This window comes from Dermatophagoides pteronyssinus, unplaced genomic scaffold (assembly GCF_027571235.1).
Source record: "Dermatophagoides pteronyssinus isolate colony J.1.1.1.1 unplaced genomic scaffold, Derpt_VIB-CSIC_2022.12 sq0003, whole genome shotgun sequence".
NCBI classification, from domain to species: domain Eukaryota; kingdom Metazoa; phylum Arthropoda; class Arachnida; order Sarcoptiformes; family Pyroglyphidae; genus Dermatophagoides; species Dermatophagoides pteronyssinus.
Genome location: NW_027461527.1, coordinates 730,731 through 746,177, shown reverse-complemented (window position 1 = coordinate 746,177; position 15,447 = coordinate 730,731). Strand labels below are relative to the sequence as shown.

The 15,447-nt window shown below is 30.9% G+C and overlaps 9 protein-coding genes across 13 annotated transcripts; 5 read left to right on the top strand and 4 right to left on the bottom strand.

The window, feature by feature from the left end:
• Positions 1-28: 28 nt before the first annotated feature.
• On the bottom strand, positions 29-1,325 carry Vps20 (vacuolar protein sorting 20). Its single transcript, XM_075825136.1, has 6 exons — positions 1,186-1,325; positions 966-1,070; positions 799-908; positions 501-741; positions 284-437; positions 29-220 (listed from the first exon to the last, which is right to left on the bottom strand). Exons 2-6 carry the CDS (start codon positions 1,041-1,043, stop codon positions 156-158), a joined length of 648 nt encoding a protein of 215 aa, XP_075681251.1. The 5' UTR covers positions 1,044-1,070; positions 1,186-1,325; the 3' UTR covers positions 29-155.
• LOC113791396 (WW domain-binding protein 4) lies at positions 1,219-2,496 on the top strand. Its single transcript, XM_027341172.2, has 3 exons — positions 1,219-1,357; positions 1,418-1,480; positions 1,539-2,496. Exons 1-3 carry the CDS (start codon positions 1,283-1,285, stop codon positions 2,331-2,333), a joined length of 933 nt encoding a protein of 310 aa, XP_027196973.1. The 5' UTR covers positions 1,219-1,282; the 3' UTR covers positions 2,334-2,496.
• A 428-nt stretch (positions 2,497-2,924) lies between these two features.
• Positions 2,925-5,850, top strand: LOC113791392 (uncharacterized). 5 transcript variants are annotated; one of them, XM_075825119.1, is made up of 5 exons: positions 2,925-3,091; positions 3,163-3,263; positions 3,322-3,929; positions 4,190-4,808; positions 4,860-5,850. In XM_075825119.1, exons 1-5 carry the CDS (start codon positions 3,027-3,029, stop codon positions 5,765-5,767), a joined length of 2,301 nt encoding a protein of 766 aa, XP_075681234.1. In that variant the 5' UTR covers positions 2,925-3,026; the 3' UTR covers positions 5,768-5,850. The 5 variants fall into 5 exon arrangements, with proteins under 5 accessions (XP_075681234.1, XP_075681237.1, XP_027196963.2 ...); XM_075825120.1 differs by having other exon boundaries at positions 2,927-3,091; positions 4,190-4,634; XM_075825121.1 differs by having other exon boundaries at positions 2,927-3,091; positions 5,058-5,850.
• Positions 3,631-6,799, bottom strand: LOC113791389 (beta-1,3-galactosyltransferase 5-like). The gene is made up of 2 exons (XM_075825134.1): positions 4,860-6,799; positions 3,631-4,634 (listed from the first exon to the last, which is right to left on the bottom strand). Exon 1 carries the CDS (start codon positions 6,757-6,759, stop codon positions 5,839-5,841), a length of 921 nt encoding a protein of 306 aa, XP_075681249.1. The 5' UTR covers positions 6,760-6,799; the 3' UTR covers positions 3,631-4,634; positions 4,860-5,838.
• A 154-nt stretch (positions 6,800-6,953) lies between these two features.
• Positions 6,954-9,206, top strand: LOC113791310 (uncharacterized). Its single transcript, XM_027341073.2, has 4 exons — positions 6,954-7,242; positions 7,300-8,042; positions 8,108-8,525; positions 8,581-9,206. Exons 1-4 carry the CDS (start codon positions 7,088-7,090, stop codon positions 8,852-8,854), a joined length of 1,590 nt encoding a protein of 529 aa, XP_027196874.1. The 5' UTR covers positions 6,954-7,087; the 3' UTR covers positions 8,855-9,206.
• On the bottom strand, positions 8,511-9,357 carry Trmt112 (tRNA methyltransferase subunit 11-2). Its single transcript, XM_027341074.2, has 2 exons — positions 9,201-9,357; positions 8,511-9,135 (listed from the first exon to the last, which is right to left on the bottom strand). Exons 1-2 carry the CDS (start codon positions 9,276-9,278, stop codon positions 8,851-8,853), a joined length of 363 nt encoding a protein of 120 aa, XP_027196875.1. The 5' UTR covers positions 9,279-9,357; the 3' UTR covers positions 8,511-8,850.
• A 22-nt stretch (positions 9,358-9,379) lies between these two features.
• Positions 9,380-11,505, top strand: LOC113791303 (uncharacterized). Its single transcript, XM_027341066.2, has 6 exons — positions 9,380-9,657; positions 9,713-9,846; positions 9,910-10,016; positions 10,071-10,416; positions 10,472-11,149; positions 11,211-11,505. The coding sequence occupies exons 1-6, from the start codon at positions 9,441-9,443 to the stop codon at positions 11,376-11,378; spliced, it is 1,650 nt and encodes a 549-aa protein (XP_027196867.1). The 5' UTR covers positions 9,380-9,440; the 3' UTR covers positions 11,379-11,505.
• On the top strand, positions 11,408-13,720 carry waw (Translation factor waclaw). Its single transcript, XM_027341065.2, has 3 exons — positions 11,408-11,636; positions 11,693-12,765; positions 12,826-13,720. The coding sequence occupies exons 1-3, from the start codon at positions 11,454-11,456 to the stop codon at positions 13,619-13,621; spliced, it is 2,052 nt and encodes a 683-aa protein (XP_027196866.1). The 5' UTR covers positions 11,408-11,453; the 3' UTR covers positions 13,622-13,720.
• LOC113791309 (uncharacterized) lies at positions 13,578-15,353 on the bottom strand. The gene is made up of 5 exons (XM_027341071.2): positions 15,160-15,353; positions 14,407-15,082; positions 14,049-14,329; positions 13,816-13,983; positions 13,578-13,756 (listed from the first exon to the last, which is right to left on the bottom strand). The coding sequence occupies exons 2-5, from the start codon at positions 14,693-14,695 to the stop codon at positions 13,715-13,717; spliced, it is 780 nt and encodes a 259-aa protein (XP_027196872.2). The 5' UTR covers positions 14,696-15,082; positions 15,160-15,353; the 3' UTR covers positions 13,578-13,714.
• Between the last annotated feature and the right edge of the window lie 94 nt (positions 15,354-15,447).

Here is a 15,447-nt window from a genome sequence, read left to right as displayed (position 1 = left end):
TCAATATAATCATTGTTATAACCGATGGTGTATAGCAAATTCAATTTTATCATTATATATGAAAGAAAAAAAAATTTGAATCATTACAATGCAGTATTATTATATATAAAACAAATGACAGTGATTGGCCTAAGAAGGTTTTTTTCTTTCCAAAGCTATTGAGCTTCAACCAATAAACGTTCCCGTTTTTCTTTTGTTGCTTTGATTTTTTCTGGTTTTTCTATAACGACAAAAAAAACATAAAAATTTTTGAACGTTTTGCCGATCAATGCGGGATGCTTACCAATTTCAGGTAGTTCTTCTGTAGGAACTTCAGGAAGTTCTCTTTGAATTTCTTGTTCGCCAAGAATATTATTCAATTCTTCATTTAGTTCATCATCATTTTCATCGGATAATTCATTTCCAACTCGAATACCGGTTATAAGTTCGTTTATTTCCTGAAAAAAAATATTTGTTAAAGGGATTTGATCATGTATGATTATCATTGAAAAAGAATTTACCTGTTGTTTTTGAATTCCTTCTTCAGTCTCTTCAAGTAATGCTTCAATCTTTTCAATACTGAATACGGCATTCAATTTTTTCAATGCTTCATTACCGACTTCGATTCCTTTCAGAACATTTTGTTCGACATTTTTATATTCAATATCCATGATCAAATTTTCGATAGTCATCAATTCATTGTCGGTTTTTTCCAAAACTTTTTCCGTATATTTTTTCTTTTTCAATAATAACAATGCTTTTCTGCAAATGGCATCAATTAAATCATTTGGTTTATGAAAATAAAAATTTTTTACTCACTGTTTCTGACCTTGTTGGACCAATTTCCTTATAATTTCAACTTCATTATCAATCTGTGCTGTTAAACGTTTCTGATATTTTTTAACTTTATCACGTTGTTGCTTGATTTGCTATTCGTAAAACAAATGAACGATTTTGATGTTTGATAAAAAAATGTCAAAACTTACCAGAATGGCACGATCAGTGGCTGAAACTTTAGCTTCTCTGGCCGCTCGTGCTTTACTTCGACCAAATAAATTTCCCATAATTATAAATAATTTGAAAACAATGTCCTAGAGATCATTAGCAGATTATTTATTTGTTTAAAAACAAAAAAAAAAAATTGTAAAATATTTGGAATAAAACTTGATCGCCCACTTGCAAAATTCAATAAAATTTCATTCATACCAATCAGGTTTAAATAGCCGATTTTATTTGTTGTTTCAGATGAAATGGTTTTTTATATAACAACTGGCAAACAGCTGATGTAACTTCATTTATAATCATGGCCGATTATTGGAAATCATTACCGAAAAAATATTGTGATTTTTGTAAATGTTGGATTACCGACAATAAAGCTGTAAGTATTGTTTTCAATTCGAAATTTTATTGTTGATTTGTATTGTTATTGTTTGTTTAGAGTCGAGACTTTCATGAAAGAGGATTTCGTCATCAAGCAAATGTTCGTCGTAGAGTTCATGATGTAAGTTATTTTTATTGCAAATTTATCAATGATTTATTAATCTGTTTGATTTATATAGATCCAAAAAAACAGTACCATTCAAGAACGTGAAAGACAAAAATATCAAAATGAAATGCTTAAAATTGAAGCTGCTGCATTGAAATCATTCCAAGCGAATGATGTTTCTCGTGACCCATCATTAACGTCTGAATTCGCAACAACCAAATCGATATCATCACAAATTATTCGTCCATCAAGTAGTACAAGTAAAGTTATTTCGACCAACAGATTTGGCGAGGATTTCGGTGATGCTGAATCGCAAACTTTGGCGAATGGTAAACGACGTGCACTCGAAACTATAGCCAAATCATTCGAAAAGAAAAGTAAATGGCTGGAAGCAAAAACTTCAGACGGAGATTCCTATTATTGGAACAAAGAAACAATGGAAACACGAAAAGATCCACCCAAATCTGGATTTCTAAGTATAATTGAACAAGAACAGCTTAAAATGGCTACGCAACAGTCTGGTACTTCTAATACAGATGATGATGATGTTAAATCCGAAGTTTATCGAATTGATCCGTATGGTGGATGGAAAACCATTGAAAAATATGATACATCCAAAATGGTTGATCTACAATTGCCTGGACAAGATGTTGCTCAAATTGTAGCCGAAATCGAACAAACTAAACAAGAAGAAGAACGTGAATCACGTGAAGGAAAACGCCCTGCATTTGAATTCCAAGAGCGAACTGTCGAAAGTTTGGATACAAAAAAATCGAAAAATGATAAAACTATAAGCATCGGTTTCAAGCAACGAAAGCAAAAGCAAACTAATCAACGAAATATTCGTAATCAAATCAATGATGATTAATAATGATTTTCATCAATTTTTTCATCCATATGGTTATCGCTAAAATGATCAGGCAACCAGGTTTTCATAAAATGCTTTAATATATTCTTTTTTAAACATGTAAAAAATTACCATTTTTTTTCGCCATTTGTACATACGAAATAAAAAGTTTTTTTTCCATAAATTTTTTTCCGCCTAATCTTGATTATTGATATCACCGATATATGCTGAGTATGACTTAGGTCAGCATTATTAAATGATAAATGCACCAAAAAAAAATATATGAAAATAAAATTGGATCAATATCATCATTATTTCGCTTAATTTCAATCGAAATGCTTAATTAGCATTTCAATTCTATCATAATAATGATAAATTTTTTTTTGAATCAATTCAATTCGAATATGAATGAAATTTTGAAAAAAATGATGATACTAAGCAACAATTTATCAAAAAAAAATTCATATCAAAAAAAAGAATTCAATATACAGCCAAAAACTGTATATAAAATTCGATTTTAAGAAATTTGAAAAAAATTGCAAAAGACAGTACTTGTTTTGTATTGTCAATTCAGCATATTATATTGATTGATTTGGATATTCAGGATTGATATAAGAATAAAGATCAAGCATAAAATTTAAAACACCTTATTTGTATTTTTTTTCAAATACAATTTTCATTTTTTTTTTATTGACCATTCTTTGTCATTTCAACATGACGATACTTAGGTCATTTTTAATTGTTTTGTTTGCCATTACGACCGTTTACGGTTTTGGCGAGTAAGTTTCTTATTTTTTTGGTTCAAACTTTGAAATGATAATTTTATTTAATTAATTAATTTCAATTATAGATCACTTTTTCGAACAATTTCATGTCCACCTGAACCACAACAATGTTATAATGTTGAACAACAAGAAAAATTTAAAAATATGATCTGCTTTGCTAAAATTGGTAATTAAATTAATAATAGTAGTTTTATAACTTCAATTTTCATTGTTGTCATTTATAGTATCCGAAGCTGAATTTGTACAACGAGATGGATGTTTAGCATTAAAATCATTTGATGTTAAACATGGTTCAGATAATTTGAAAACAATTAAATCTGCCGATATCTCTATTGCAGCACGATTTAAATGTCCAGATGCCATAAATTATGATCAAAAATATTGTTTAATAATGGATGAAAAGAATTTTGATGAAAAACAAAAAGTACTTACATTGGATGATGTTGCAATGTTATCGGCAGGCACTTGTGATGATCTAAGTAAATGTTCAGCCCTACGAGCTTCGAATCCTGAGATTCCAAGCAATCCATTAGGTTCGTTAGCCGCGAATATTCAATCAACTGTTCAAAGTGTTGGTCAACAAGTTCAACAATTAGTCAATGGCGAAAAATCACAACCAGAAACACCGCAATTATTGGATATCCAACCTAAATCACCAACAGAGCCAGAAATAACTTCCAACGATCAAACAAAACTACTACAACAAAATGGTACTACGGTCCAGCCGCAAGCTGTCCAGCCATCGACGTCAGAATTGACTCGTGATGCTGCCATTGCATTACTACAGCATATAATTGCTAACAGTAATCAGGCTACACTAACGCGAAATGCTGTAAGTATTCAAAATATTTTAATTCCAATTCTTTCTTCTTCGTTTGGGTATTTATGGGTCAGCACACTTACGCCGGGGCAATCATCAGTTGCTGATTATCATGGATAAATAAACATTATAGATTTGTAGATTTGTAGTAAATATTGATAAAAATATAAGATTTAATCGACAGAGTGAGTATCCCCGACGCAAGTGTGTTGAACAATGAGATTTATTTATTCCATTATCGATGTTTGTTTTGTTTGATATCTGATTCATAGCCAAACTATCCGGCCGCAGCTATGGCAGATTATCCACATGCCCAAAAGGATATTTCATATGCACATAATAATATTTATACAAAACCTCCAGGATTATTAACCACTGGTTATTTTGATGCAAAATATAAGTTGTATAGTAAAGTACCCGAAGTCTATCATAATCAAGGTTATAATCGTGTTGACCCAAAAGGACCCAAATACAGTCCACCCAAATTAGTCAAAGTTGGTTATCAAATATCTAAAAATCCTAATTATTCGCCCCAGAAAATTTATCAATCAGCACATCCAACGCAAGCTTCATCATATCGAAGATCAATCGAAAACCTTGACAAAGCTGACACTGATAACCGAGCTTATAATAAACCGGCAGTAGTCTATATTCCATCTACACCGAAATATTCGGCACCACCACCCCCGCCGCCACAAGCATATTCTGCACCACCACCTGCATATTCGCCACCACCGCCACCTGCTTATTCGCCGCCACCACCACCGCCAGCATATTCGCCACCGCCGCCACAAGCATATTCTGCACCACCTCCTTCGCCACCAGCATATTCTGAACCAGCACCTGCTTATTCTCCACCACCACCACCGCCGGCATATTCGCCACCGCCACCTGCTTATTCGCCGCCACCACCACCGCCGGCATATTCGCCACCGCCGCCACCTGCTTATTCTCCACCACCACCACCACCTGCTTATTCGCCGCCACCACCACCGCCGGCATATTCGCCACCGCCGCCACCTGCTTATTCTCCACCACCACCACCACCTGCTTATTCTCCACCTCCACCACCTGCTTATTCGCCGCCACCACCACCGCCGGCATATTCTCCACCACCACCTGCTTATTCTCCACCACCACCACCACCTGCTTATTCGCCACCAACACCACCGCCGGCATATTCGCCGCCACCACCGCCTGCTTATTCTCCACCACCACCACCACCTGCTTATTCGCCACCGCCGCCGCAAGCATATTCTGCACCAGCTCCCATGCCTAAACTTCTCTATTCGAAAAAAATAGAATCGTATAACTTGAGTGCTCCAATTTTACCATCATACGGTGCACCGGCTCCACCATCATACGCTGCACTAGCCCCATCATCATATAAACGATCGTTAATTCGAAAATTTCCATTATTCCGTGGCACAAACTTGTTTGAAGATTATTATGCATCATCATATAATGTTAGCGATGTTTGCGCTAATAAACCGACTTCATGTCCTACCTGTTTCGATAATATCGACGATGAATTTGAAGGCATCTGCGATTACAGTCATGTTTTCGAATCTAAATTTGATGAACTCGAAAATAGTTTAAAGTTTAACGTTTCAAAAGAACTGAAATCAACGGATGATCAACAATTAAACAAAAATTATGAATTCGTTTTGAATGAAAAATGTTTGAAAACATGTCCACAAATGGAAACAGGTTCCGGTTTGTTAATGTTTGTCAAACAAACACCTCAAGATAATTGCTTCTTGTTCGATGATAATGTTGTTATTGTTCCATCCACATACATGAATCGATTTGATGTTAAAACACTACTCAAAAAACATAAATGTTATTGAATGAAAAGCAAGAGTTGATGAGTTTTATTATTATTATTATTATTTATATCAATGATTAAATAATTATTATTTTATAACAAAAATTTTCTTTGTCTATAAGCTTTTTGCATCGCATACCAATCATTATTAGTCTGGCTAAATAGATAAAACCATTTTGTTTGGCCATGATATTCGAGCCATCGATATAATATTTGTATGTTCAGATTGAATAAATGATTGATGGCAACTAGATTAATATCAGTATGTTGTCGAAGAATTCCTGTGACAAAAACATCGTCGATCCAAAATAAATCCATATGATTTAATGGGCATAATAATTTTTTGATTGTATCGATTGTTGTAAGATATGCCCATCCGGAACAATATGATGGATATAGATTGTAAGAATATTCAGTATTCGATACGTACCATTTAGATTTTTGATCACGTAATGGACTAGTATTATCCATTCGATAACAATAAATTTGATTTTCACTTTCATTTAATTGTGATAAATGTTTTAGAAATTTTTTCAATAAAATTTCATCAATAAAAATATCATCATCCATTTTTAATATCCAAATCGTTTCATCATTAAGAATATTATCATGATGACAATGTTTAATCAGCCACCAAAGTCCGGACAAATGTTTTAATGTAAGATTTCGATATGAATCAACAAATTCCATACGAAGAATATCACCATTCAAATTGGATTCATAATTTATTTTGTTTTCCAATGTTTTATTGTTTATTGATGGTTGACCCAATATGAATACAATTGACCAATTTTTATTTGTTTGTAAAAATTTTCTTATCGTTTGTCGATGATTAAAATGATCTAATGATGAATGAACAAGTATAATCAGATCGGTATGAATATAACAGGATTTCACTTTGAATGGATATTGGACAATATGATTATAAATTTTATGATTATGATAATTTAGTTGACATTCTTGATTTTTTGCTGTAACCAATCGTTTTATTATCCAAAAAATGAATAAAAACATTGATAAAATTATGATGATAAATAAGAATTTTTTTAATTTTAAAAAATGAAACATTGTTTTGAACAAAAAATGATTAACAACAATTTTTTTTGATACAAGCTCAAAAATGATTCTAATTTCCAATTATGGATCGACGATGGGAAGGCCGCGCACACGTTTGAATTAATCGTGTTTCCATGCTGCCATCTATTGATCATACAGTATAAAAAATAACGGAATTCCCCGGATTCTTGCAGATTGGAACAGTCTCAATTCTGGGTGGAATGGATTCATTGTTTTTGAATTCGTAGAGAATTTTTGTCAAGTGTAACAAGAAAACAAAAACAAAATGACTTTTCCATTCGATAGTAATCATTATCGTGTTGAACAAATTATTCGTGGCCGATCTTCAAGCAATGGTTTATCAACATTTCGAACGGCTACCCATGATCATATCCTGCCGGTTGGTTGGTTTTGTAAATTTGATCCAAAAACCAAACGATAGTAAGATTTTAATGAATTATATTGTTACTATTATAAAAAAACAAATTATTTTCATAGTTATTTTATACGTGAATCGGATGATGAAAATTCATCATCATCATCATCATCATCAGATGAATGGCAAGACGAAGATGAATATGGTGAATTACAACCATCACCTGATAAAAAATCGATGCGAAGAATTCGTGCAACTAGCGAAGAACAAGCAAATATTGATCGAATTTGTAGACAATTTCCTAATGTCGATCGATCATATATTACACATCTGAGTAGAATTTATCGAAATCGTGAAAATTTAGTAATCAGTGCATTATTAGCACAAAATTATAGCCGACAACCAGTTACCGGTATTATGGTTGATGAAGCTTTGTTCTATAAAATCAGACAATCATTTCCTCATATAGAACCGGAATACATTCGAAAATTATTAATTCAAAATGAAAATCGTGAACATCCTACCATCGAAGCATTGCTCAATCTATTCGGCCTATTCAATACTACAAGATATAAACATTCAAAACGGCCACAATTAAAATTAAAATATCTGAAATTTGCTTTTCCTGATATTGATGAAATTGAATTGCTTGATTTATTGTTCAAAAATGAATTCGATGCTGGTCGTGTGATCAAATATTTGAAATTGAACGGTCATGAACATTCTGAACATATCGAGATTCGAATGTCAAAACTTTCGGAAACTGTTTTGCTTAAAGAGGCAAATGAAAGACTACAAGCTTCAAGACCAAAGAGTTTAATATTTCAGGAAAAATATCATCCAAATTTATGGGAACAAGAGGATAGTGAGTAGTAAAAACCAAATTAAGGTATTAAATCATAATTTTTAATTCAACAATTTCATTTACAGTTAGAAAGAATCTAATCGAAATGTATCCATCGGTGGATATTTTCCTTGTTAATCGAGCACTTGAAGCTACCAGATTCGACATAAAATTGGCTAGTTCCTTTCTGGACACAATGACACCACAAGATGCTGAAAAATATCTACAACGTACATTACTAGATAGAATTGAACCAAAACGATTAATTCGAGTATCGCGACATGTTCAAACAAATTCTTTAACTCAGGATCTATTCGGACGGTTAGTCATTGTTGAAATTTTTGACCACGATGATGATGATCAAGAATTTGAAAAACAAGACCAAAAAATGGAAGACAAATCTACATGTACCAAAGAGGATGGAATTATAATACGAAAAACATTTAAACTTGCACATGGACCAAATAAAGAAAATCAAAAAGGACCAGATGCAAACAACAGAATGTAAGTTTTATTTTTAGGATTTATTCATTAAAAAATTTATTATTATTATACATAGAACGAAACGAAGTGAACGATTGGGGCCTATAAATGTTCGAATTGGAACCGATTTTCAGATGAGACAAGGTCCACAAGATCAACTACGAGCGGATCAGCGAGCAATGAAAATAGGGGCACAAAAAAAGAATCGACAAGGCGCAATAGGTCGACAAGTAATTAGATGGAAAGAACAAATGCAAGAAATGATGAATGATGTTGATGAATCAATTTATTTTTTTCCGGATTCCAAAAACGAAAAGAATGACAATCAATATATTGTTTGTAATGATTAAACTTCATCTTCATTGCACAACATATTAGGTATACCATCCTTAATGGGAAATTTTCGACCCGTTTCCGGACATATTAAATCACCATTGACAATTTCGATTTCAAGCAATGCATGATGTAATTGTCGAAGAAAATCTTCATTACCTGTTTCATCTTTTTGTACAGGTAATTCTACACCAACTGTTGTTGCCGTTTCTCTAAGTGCATCGTATTCCATTTTAGGCAATATTCGTTTAATGAAATCAGGATTAAAATCAACTTGTGTCTGATTCATTTCATTTACCTATATATTAATGTATCAAAAAGATTTTAATTTGATTTGAATTAAAATTCGATAAAAAAACTTACTACTAATTTCAAGGGATAACCCGTAACAACACCTTTTAGACATTTAGATGTTAGAAAATTATGTGTTAAAAGTTTCATTTTTGATTTTTTTTTAAAATGCTTGTTGTCTATTGATCCTTGATCCAAAAACAAAAAGACATGCCGATGTTAAATTCAATACTAATCGATTTTTAAATTCGCTACCATCGCGATACTATCGATAAATTTGTTTGGCGGTTCTTTATATTAATTTTTTAATTGATGATTATGATGGCAAAATTAATTCATTTTGGTCGAAACGAAATCGATTTGTATCGAATTCTTTTAGAATTTACATCACCATTCATTCGAGAAATTAATGAGTTTTTAAATGATAAGAATTTCGGCAATCAATTGTCTCCGTTCGATCGACAAGAATTGGCCTTGTTGATTGTAACATATCAAAAATTAAACCAAATTCTAGTCGAATTTTCCATTGGTAAAGTTTTCAATTTTATTTAATCATTTAACTAACTTTCTACGATTATCCTTAGCCATCGATGAGTTCACATTCACTATTTATCGCTTCGTTTCGTCGTTAATTAAGCAAACTTTTCTCAAAGATTTGGGCATAATTGAAACGTTGATTGAAAGCGAAAAATTTTGCAATTATAACGTATTGCTCAAAGTGAGTTATTAATTCGAATTGGTTTTCAATCAAAAACATCAATGAAAAATCTAATTTTTTTAGTATAATCCTCTATTCCATGATACTCTGCGTATAATTACAGTAAAAAGACCACATTGTCAAACGTTGTTTGAGCTATTTCAAGTTCTTCAAGAGAAATATATGATAAAGTAAGTGTTATCGATTTTTTCTGAAATCAAGTTAATTTTTTTGAATCATCAAAGCATCGAATTAGAATATGATCCATTTTATCAAAAGATTTTCACCTGGATTACTCGAGGAACACTTAATTCTTCGTTAGATCAGCAATCATTTTTCATACAAAAAAGTAGTCTCGATTCAAATACATCGCTTGATCTTAGTAAAGTACCTCAACAAATTGATCCAATCAATGCAATTAAAATCTACGATATTGGTCAATCTGTTCGAAAAATAACACAAATAAATTCAAAAGTAAAATTTTTTGATGCTAATTTATTCTGGCGATATTATCAAAAACGAATGGAATTATATGATATAACCGTTTTGTTTCGTTATTTTTTGGCCGATTTAGCCAACACAGTATTTACGGTAATTCATTTCAAAAAACAAAACTTTTACAAAAATTAATCTTCTTTAATTTTAGTACATAATGAAAGAAACATCATTGAAAGAGGATTCAATGAATTTTATTAGCCATTTGAAAACATTTTATCTACATGGTAATGAACTTTTGTGGACAAACTTTTTGGAATTAAAATCCATCGATGATGATGGAATTCGTAAGGCATTCAATCTTGCATTATATCGAACATTTGATGATCATGAAGCTGAAACTTATCAACATCTTATTTCAATCAAAGAACGAATTATCGATAATAATCATAGGCAATCATTATCGACACAAAATTCGAATGATATGAATTTCAAAATTACTTTTCGATTGCCTAATTTAGTCAAAATAGTACTTACAGATAAAGTTTGGAGTAAATATCAATCGATATTCACATTTCTACAGAAAATTAAATCTATTCGTTGGCAATTGATAGAATATTGGAAACGACAGGTTCTTATATTTAAAAGAAAAAATCATCTTAATAATGTTGATAAGAATTGTCAGCTTAAATCTGATCAATGGTTTCTACTTTATTCCCTTATTCGATTTACGGGTATTTTCTATACATACGTCAAATTTTGTATTGAATATCGAATGGAACAATTTTTCACCAATATTAAATCAGTTGCTGATATTGAAAATATACAAAAATTTCATATGTCTACACTTTTAGCTATAATCAATGATTTATTCATCAAAAATACTTTTGTAAGTTTCCGATTATTTTTAAAGTGCTAAGTTTTTCTACAATTTTTTTTCTCTTTGACAGAATTTCAATCTTATAAATCGTATCCTTGATTTAAGCAAACAAATGATGATAATGACAACGCATGATGATCTAATCATTGATTACAAACAAGCTATGGAAATTTTTCGTGAAACAATACCAATTAACAAAAGTCATTCTCCTTTTAATGAACTTTTGATGAGCATTTGATTTGGCGGGCTTTAAATGATTTAGTTTTTAATGTTTGTTAATAGATGACGCAGTTGTTTGTATCAGCTGCATGTGATGCTAAAATTTTTGAATATTTTTATTCTTATAATAAAGATGTTATCTTATAGTCGATTATTTAAGATTCGTAGCCGATTTAAGCAATTATCACAATCATTCATCGATCCTTCGATCTATCTTTTGAGATTTTGTTCAACAAATGAAAAACTTGTACAAAAAATTCAACAAAGCAAAAAAGATGTAATATTTTCCCATTGAATTTACTTTGAAATAAAAAAACTAAATTTTTTGAATAGAAAATCGATGTTTCAAGGTTTACTCCAGATCGTATACGAAATTTTTGTATTATAGCACATATTGATCATGGTAAAAGTACGTTATCGGATCGATTGCTCGAATTAACTGGTACGGTTGCTAAAGGTTCGATCGAAAATCAATTTTTGGATAATCTTCAGGTTGAACGTGAACGTGGCATCACGGTCAAAGCACAAACATGTTCACTATTTTGGCATCATAACGGTGAAGACTATCTGCTGAATTTGATTGATACACCTGGTCATGTTGATTTTTCATTCGAAGTTTGGCGGTCGATTTCTGCATGTGAAGGTGCTTTGCTATTAGTTGATGCAAATTCCGGTGTACAGGCTCAAACGATTGCACATTTCAATCATGCTTTACTCGCCGATCTCAACATAGTTCCAGTGTTGAATAAAATAGATCTTAAAAATGCTGATATTGAATCGGTATCGGATCAATTGAAAAAATTATTTGAATTCAATCGTGATGAAATTCTTAAAGTATCTGCCAAAACAGGTGATGGAGTCCAACAGGTATTGGATGCTATCATCGAAAGGTTACCACCACCAAAAAGTACGGGCAATGAACAATTAAAAGCCGTCGTCTTTGATTTATGGTATGAAAAATTCAAAGGAATCATTCTGTTGATAAGAATCTTTGATGGACAAATCAAAGTTGGTGATCAAATTGTATTCAACACAAAACCGAGCAAAGTTCATACTGTGAAAGAATTGAATATTTTACATCCACATCAAATACCGGTTGCAGGTGATCCTGGAACTTTACATACAGGTCAGGTTGGTGTTTTAGTAGCCAACATACATGACAATGATGATATATCGATTGGTGATCTATTGGTTCATAATGATGATGATGGTTTAAAAATATTAAATGATCATAAAGAATCAAAAACAAAATCATTGAAATCAACTCCAATGGTTTATGCTAGCATTTATCCATGTGAAAAATCAAATTTTTTAGATTTGAATAAAAGTCTACAAAAATTATTGCTAAATGATAGCAGTGTAGAGATGAGTAAAGAATCACATCCAGTTTTGGGCAACGGATTCAAGTAATTACAATAAATTGAAACAAAAAAAAATTGATTTTAAAATTTTAATTTTTTTTCCAGACTTGGATTTTTAGGCCTGTTACATATGGAAGTTTTCTGTCAACGATTAGATGATGAATTCGATGCACCAGTAGTGGTAACAGCTCCAAGTGTTCCGTATAAGATTAAGATTCGTGGAGAGAAAAATATTAAATTCTATAAAACGGATGAATTGATAGTAACAAATGCTTCACAATTACCTAATCCACAAATTATCGAAAAATATTATGAACCATGGATCAAAGGAACAATTATAACACCGGATAATTTTCTAAATCCAATAACAGGATTATGTATGGAACGACGTGGTGAACAGATCAATTCACAATATATTGATAATAATCGTTTATTATTGGAATATCGATTTCCATTAGGTGAAATTATTATCGATTTTAATGATCATCTTAAATCGATTAGTTCGGGTTATGCATCGTTTGATTATGAAGATGATGGATATCAAGAAGCTGATCTAGTTAAATTGGATTTTCGTTTGAATGATAAACCAGTTGATGAATTATCAATGCTTGTACATGCAAAACGTGCCCGTCCTTATGGCCGTTCAATTTGTGATAAACTACAGGAACATTTAAATCGTCAACAATTTAAAATTAAAATTCAAGCTCTTGTCAATTCAAAAGTATTGGCCCGAACCAATATACAAGCATATCGTAAAGATGTTACAGCCAAACTATATGGTGGTGATCAAACACGACGAACAAAACTATTGGAAAGACAAAAAGAAGGTAAACGACGAATGCGTATGGTGGGCAATGTTGAAATTGATCCGGAAACATTTATTAATGTTCTTAAAAGATAATCTTTTTAAATAAAATTTTTTTTTAGAATTTTGATACAAAATGTTAGAATAAAAAAAATGTTATCCCCCATCATTTACGATAATGATGACTATTTACAACTTTGTTTTTTGACTTTCTTTGAATCGTGTCAGCTCCTACAAATAGAGGTGAAAAAAATTAATTAACAACAACAACAATGTATGCACACACTAACCGATTGGACGAATTGTCGTAATTTTTCAAATGAATCATTAAGAACAATATTTTCTATTATGAGATCAAAATGTAATGTTTCTGCTTGTTTTAAATCTTCAGCCGCATGTTTTAATCGAACACTAATACTGTCATCAGTTTCGGTACCACGTTTTCGTAGATTTGATTCCTTCAAAATTCAAATATGGATATTTTATTAAAACAAAACAAATTGTAAAAACAAACAACACTTACCAGAAATTGTAAGGTTGGAGTTTTAATAAAAATATACTTAGCCTTAAGAATATTATTTTTCTGCAAATTGATCACACCGCGTATATCGACATCAAGAACAGATAAAAGACCACTTTTTTCATTGGCAATCAATTCTTGAATACTGGTTCCATAATAATTTCCTGAAAATTGTGAATATTCAACAAATTCTTTGTTGGTAATCATTTGTTCGAATGTTGAACGATCAACAAAATAATAGGATTTTCCATTTATTTCATTTGGTCTTGATTTTCTGGTCGTGTCTAATTTATTTATTTTTCGCGATTTTTAAATTAAAATGATGATAATTTATTTTAAATAATTATAATTTTATTCTTACGTGATATAGAAAATTTAAGTTCATTTTTAAAATGTTCGAATAACATATTAAGTAATGTAGTTTTACCCGAACCGGATGGTCCACAAACAACAATAGCATTTGCAATTTTATTATTATTATTATGATTATTTAAATTTTTGTTAATAGTGGTGGTGGTGGTGGTATGATCATAGCGATTGGTTGACATGATTCTTGATTTAATTTTTTCGATATTATTTAAAATATATCGATGATTATAATGATGATTAAAATTTAAGATACTTGATATTTTCAATAACCAATTATTCATGACTAGAATATATTTGTAATAAAATAGTGGAAAAAATAGTGGTGGTCTTTAGAAATGTGGAAAAAAACGCAACACACAATATAAACAGAATCAAGCACCGAATATATATCGACAGAATATTTTTTTTCTGATAAATGGCTAACAAGACATGATCAATATAAAAATATCAATGAAACGATCGATGGTGCCATCTTGTGTTCTATATATTCGATTGATTTGATTTGATTTTCGTTGTTTTAAGAAAAAAATTTGAAAATTAACTAAGATCAGTTTGATCATCTATTTCGGATTCTAAATGATATCGATGGATTAAAATTAATCGTAAAATTTCGATCACAGTAAAACAAACGGTAAAAATAATAACGATAGCCACAGCCGAACGAAATGCTGTAGAAAATTTTTAAAAATAAAAAAAAGATTGAAAAAAAAATTGTTCAATGTTTAATGTTATTTATTGATCAAACCATTGTTATATGATAATTCCATTAATCGTCTTTCAGCATTATCTGCAAGAAATTTTTGTTGAACTTCGTGTGTAAAATTTGATAACCTTTTGATTATCGTTATAATCCATATTACTTCCATTCAAATTTACATACAATTTTTTTTCAATGTAAATAAATAAAAACAAAAAATAAAAATGAAAATTATAACTCAAACTCAAAAATAACTTCGTCAACTTTTATTTATTTATTTATTATTATATTGATGTATTATTTAATTATAGAATTTTCAATGAAAATATTTTAAAA

Coding starts and splice junctions, on each gene's coding strand:
- LOC113791389 (XM_075825134.1), bottom strand. CDS start 6,759: ATGTTTTTATTCATTTTTTGGATAATAAAACGATTGGTTACAGCAAAA.
- LOC113791309 (XM_027341071.2), bottom strand. CDS start 14,695: ATGAATAATTGGTTATTGAAAATATCAAGTATCTTAAATTTTAATCAT. Junction 14,330..14,406: donor ACTTAAATTTTCTATATCAC/GTAAGAATAAAA, acceptor TAAATAAATTAG/ACACGACCAGAAAATCAAGA. Junction 13,757..13,815: donor TACGACAATTCGTCCAATCG/GTTAGTGTGTGC, acceptor CTCTATTTGTAG/GAGCTGACACGATTCAAAGA.
- LOC113791392 (XM_027341162.2), top strand. CDS start 3,027: ATGACGATACTTAGGTCATTTTTAATTGTTTTGTTTGCCATTACGACC. Junction 3,264..3,321: donor GATCTGCTTTGCTAAAATTG/GTAATTAAATTA, acceptor TGTCATTTATAG/TATCCGAAGCTGAATTTGTA. Junction 3,930..4,189: donor CTACACTAACGCGAAATGCT/GTAAGTATTCAA, acceptor TCTGATTCATAG/CCAAACTATCCGGCCGCAGC.
- Vps20 (XM_075825136.1), bottom strand. CDS start 1,043: ATGGGAAATTTATTTGGTCGAAGTAAAGCACGAGCGGCCAGAGAAGCT. Junction 438..500: donor AAGGAATTCAAAAACAACAG/GTAAATTCTTTT, acceptor ATTTTTTTTCAG/GAAATAAACGAACTTATAAC. Junction 221..283: donor AGAAGAACTACCTGAAATTG/GTAAGCATCCCG, acceptor TTGTCGTTATAG/AAAAACCAGAAAAAATCAAA.
- LOC113791396 (XM_027341172.2), top strand. CDS start 1,283: ATGGCCGATTATTGGAAATCATTACCGAAAAAATATTGTGATTTTTGT. Junction 1,358..1,417: donor GGATTACCGACAATAAAGCT/GTAAGTATTGTT, acceptor TTGTTTGTTTAG/AGTCGAGACTTTCATGAAAG. Junction 1,481..1,538: donor TTCGTCGTAGAGTTCATGAT/GTAAGTTATTTT, acceptor TGATTTATATAG/ATCCAAAAAAACAGTACCAT.
- LOC113791303 (XM_027341066.2), top strand. CDS start 9,441: ATGATTATGATGGCAAAATTAATTCATTTTGGTCGAAACGAAATCGAT. Junction 9,847..9,909: donor ATTATAACGTATTGCTCAAA/GTGAGTTATTAA, acceptor TAATTTTTTTAG/TATAATCCTCTATTCCATGA. Junction 11,150..11,210: donor TATTCATCAAAAATACTTTT/GTAAGTTTCCGA, acceptor TCTCTTTGACAG/AATTTCAATCTTATAAATCG.
- LOC113791310 (XM_027341073.2), top strand. CDS start 7,088: ATGACTTTTCCATTCGATAGTAATCATTATCGTGTTGAACAAATTATT. Junction 7,243..7,299: donor GATCCAAAAACCAAACGATA/GTAAGATTTTAA, acceptor TTATTTTCATAG/TTATTTTATACGTGAATCGG. Junction 8,526..8,580: donor CCAGATGCAAACAACAGAAT/GTAAGTTTTATT, acceptor TATTATACATAG/AACGAAACGAAGTGAACGAT.
- waw (XM_027341065.2), top strand. CDS start 11,454: ATGCTAAAATTTTTGAATATTTTTATTCTTATAATAAAGATGTTATCT. Junction 11,637..11,692: donor TTCAACAAAGCAAAAAAGAT/GTAATATTTTCC, acceptor TTTTTTGAATAG/AAAATCGATGTTTCAAGGTT. Junction 12,766..12,825: donor GTTTTGGGCAACGGATTCAA/GTAATTACAATA, acceptor TTTTTTTTCCAG/ACTTGGATTTTTAGGCCTGT.
- Trmt112 (XM_027341074.2), bottom strand. CDS start 9,278: ATGAAACTTTTAACACATAATTTTCTAACATCTAAATGTCTAAAAGGT. Junction 9,136..9,200: donor GTTATCCCTTGAAATTAGTA/GTAAGTTTTTTT, acceptor ATTAATATATAG/GTAAATGAAATGAATCAGAC.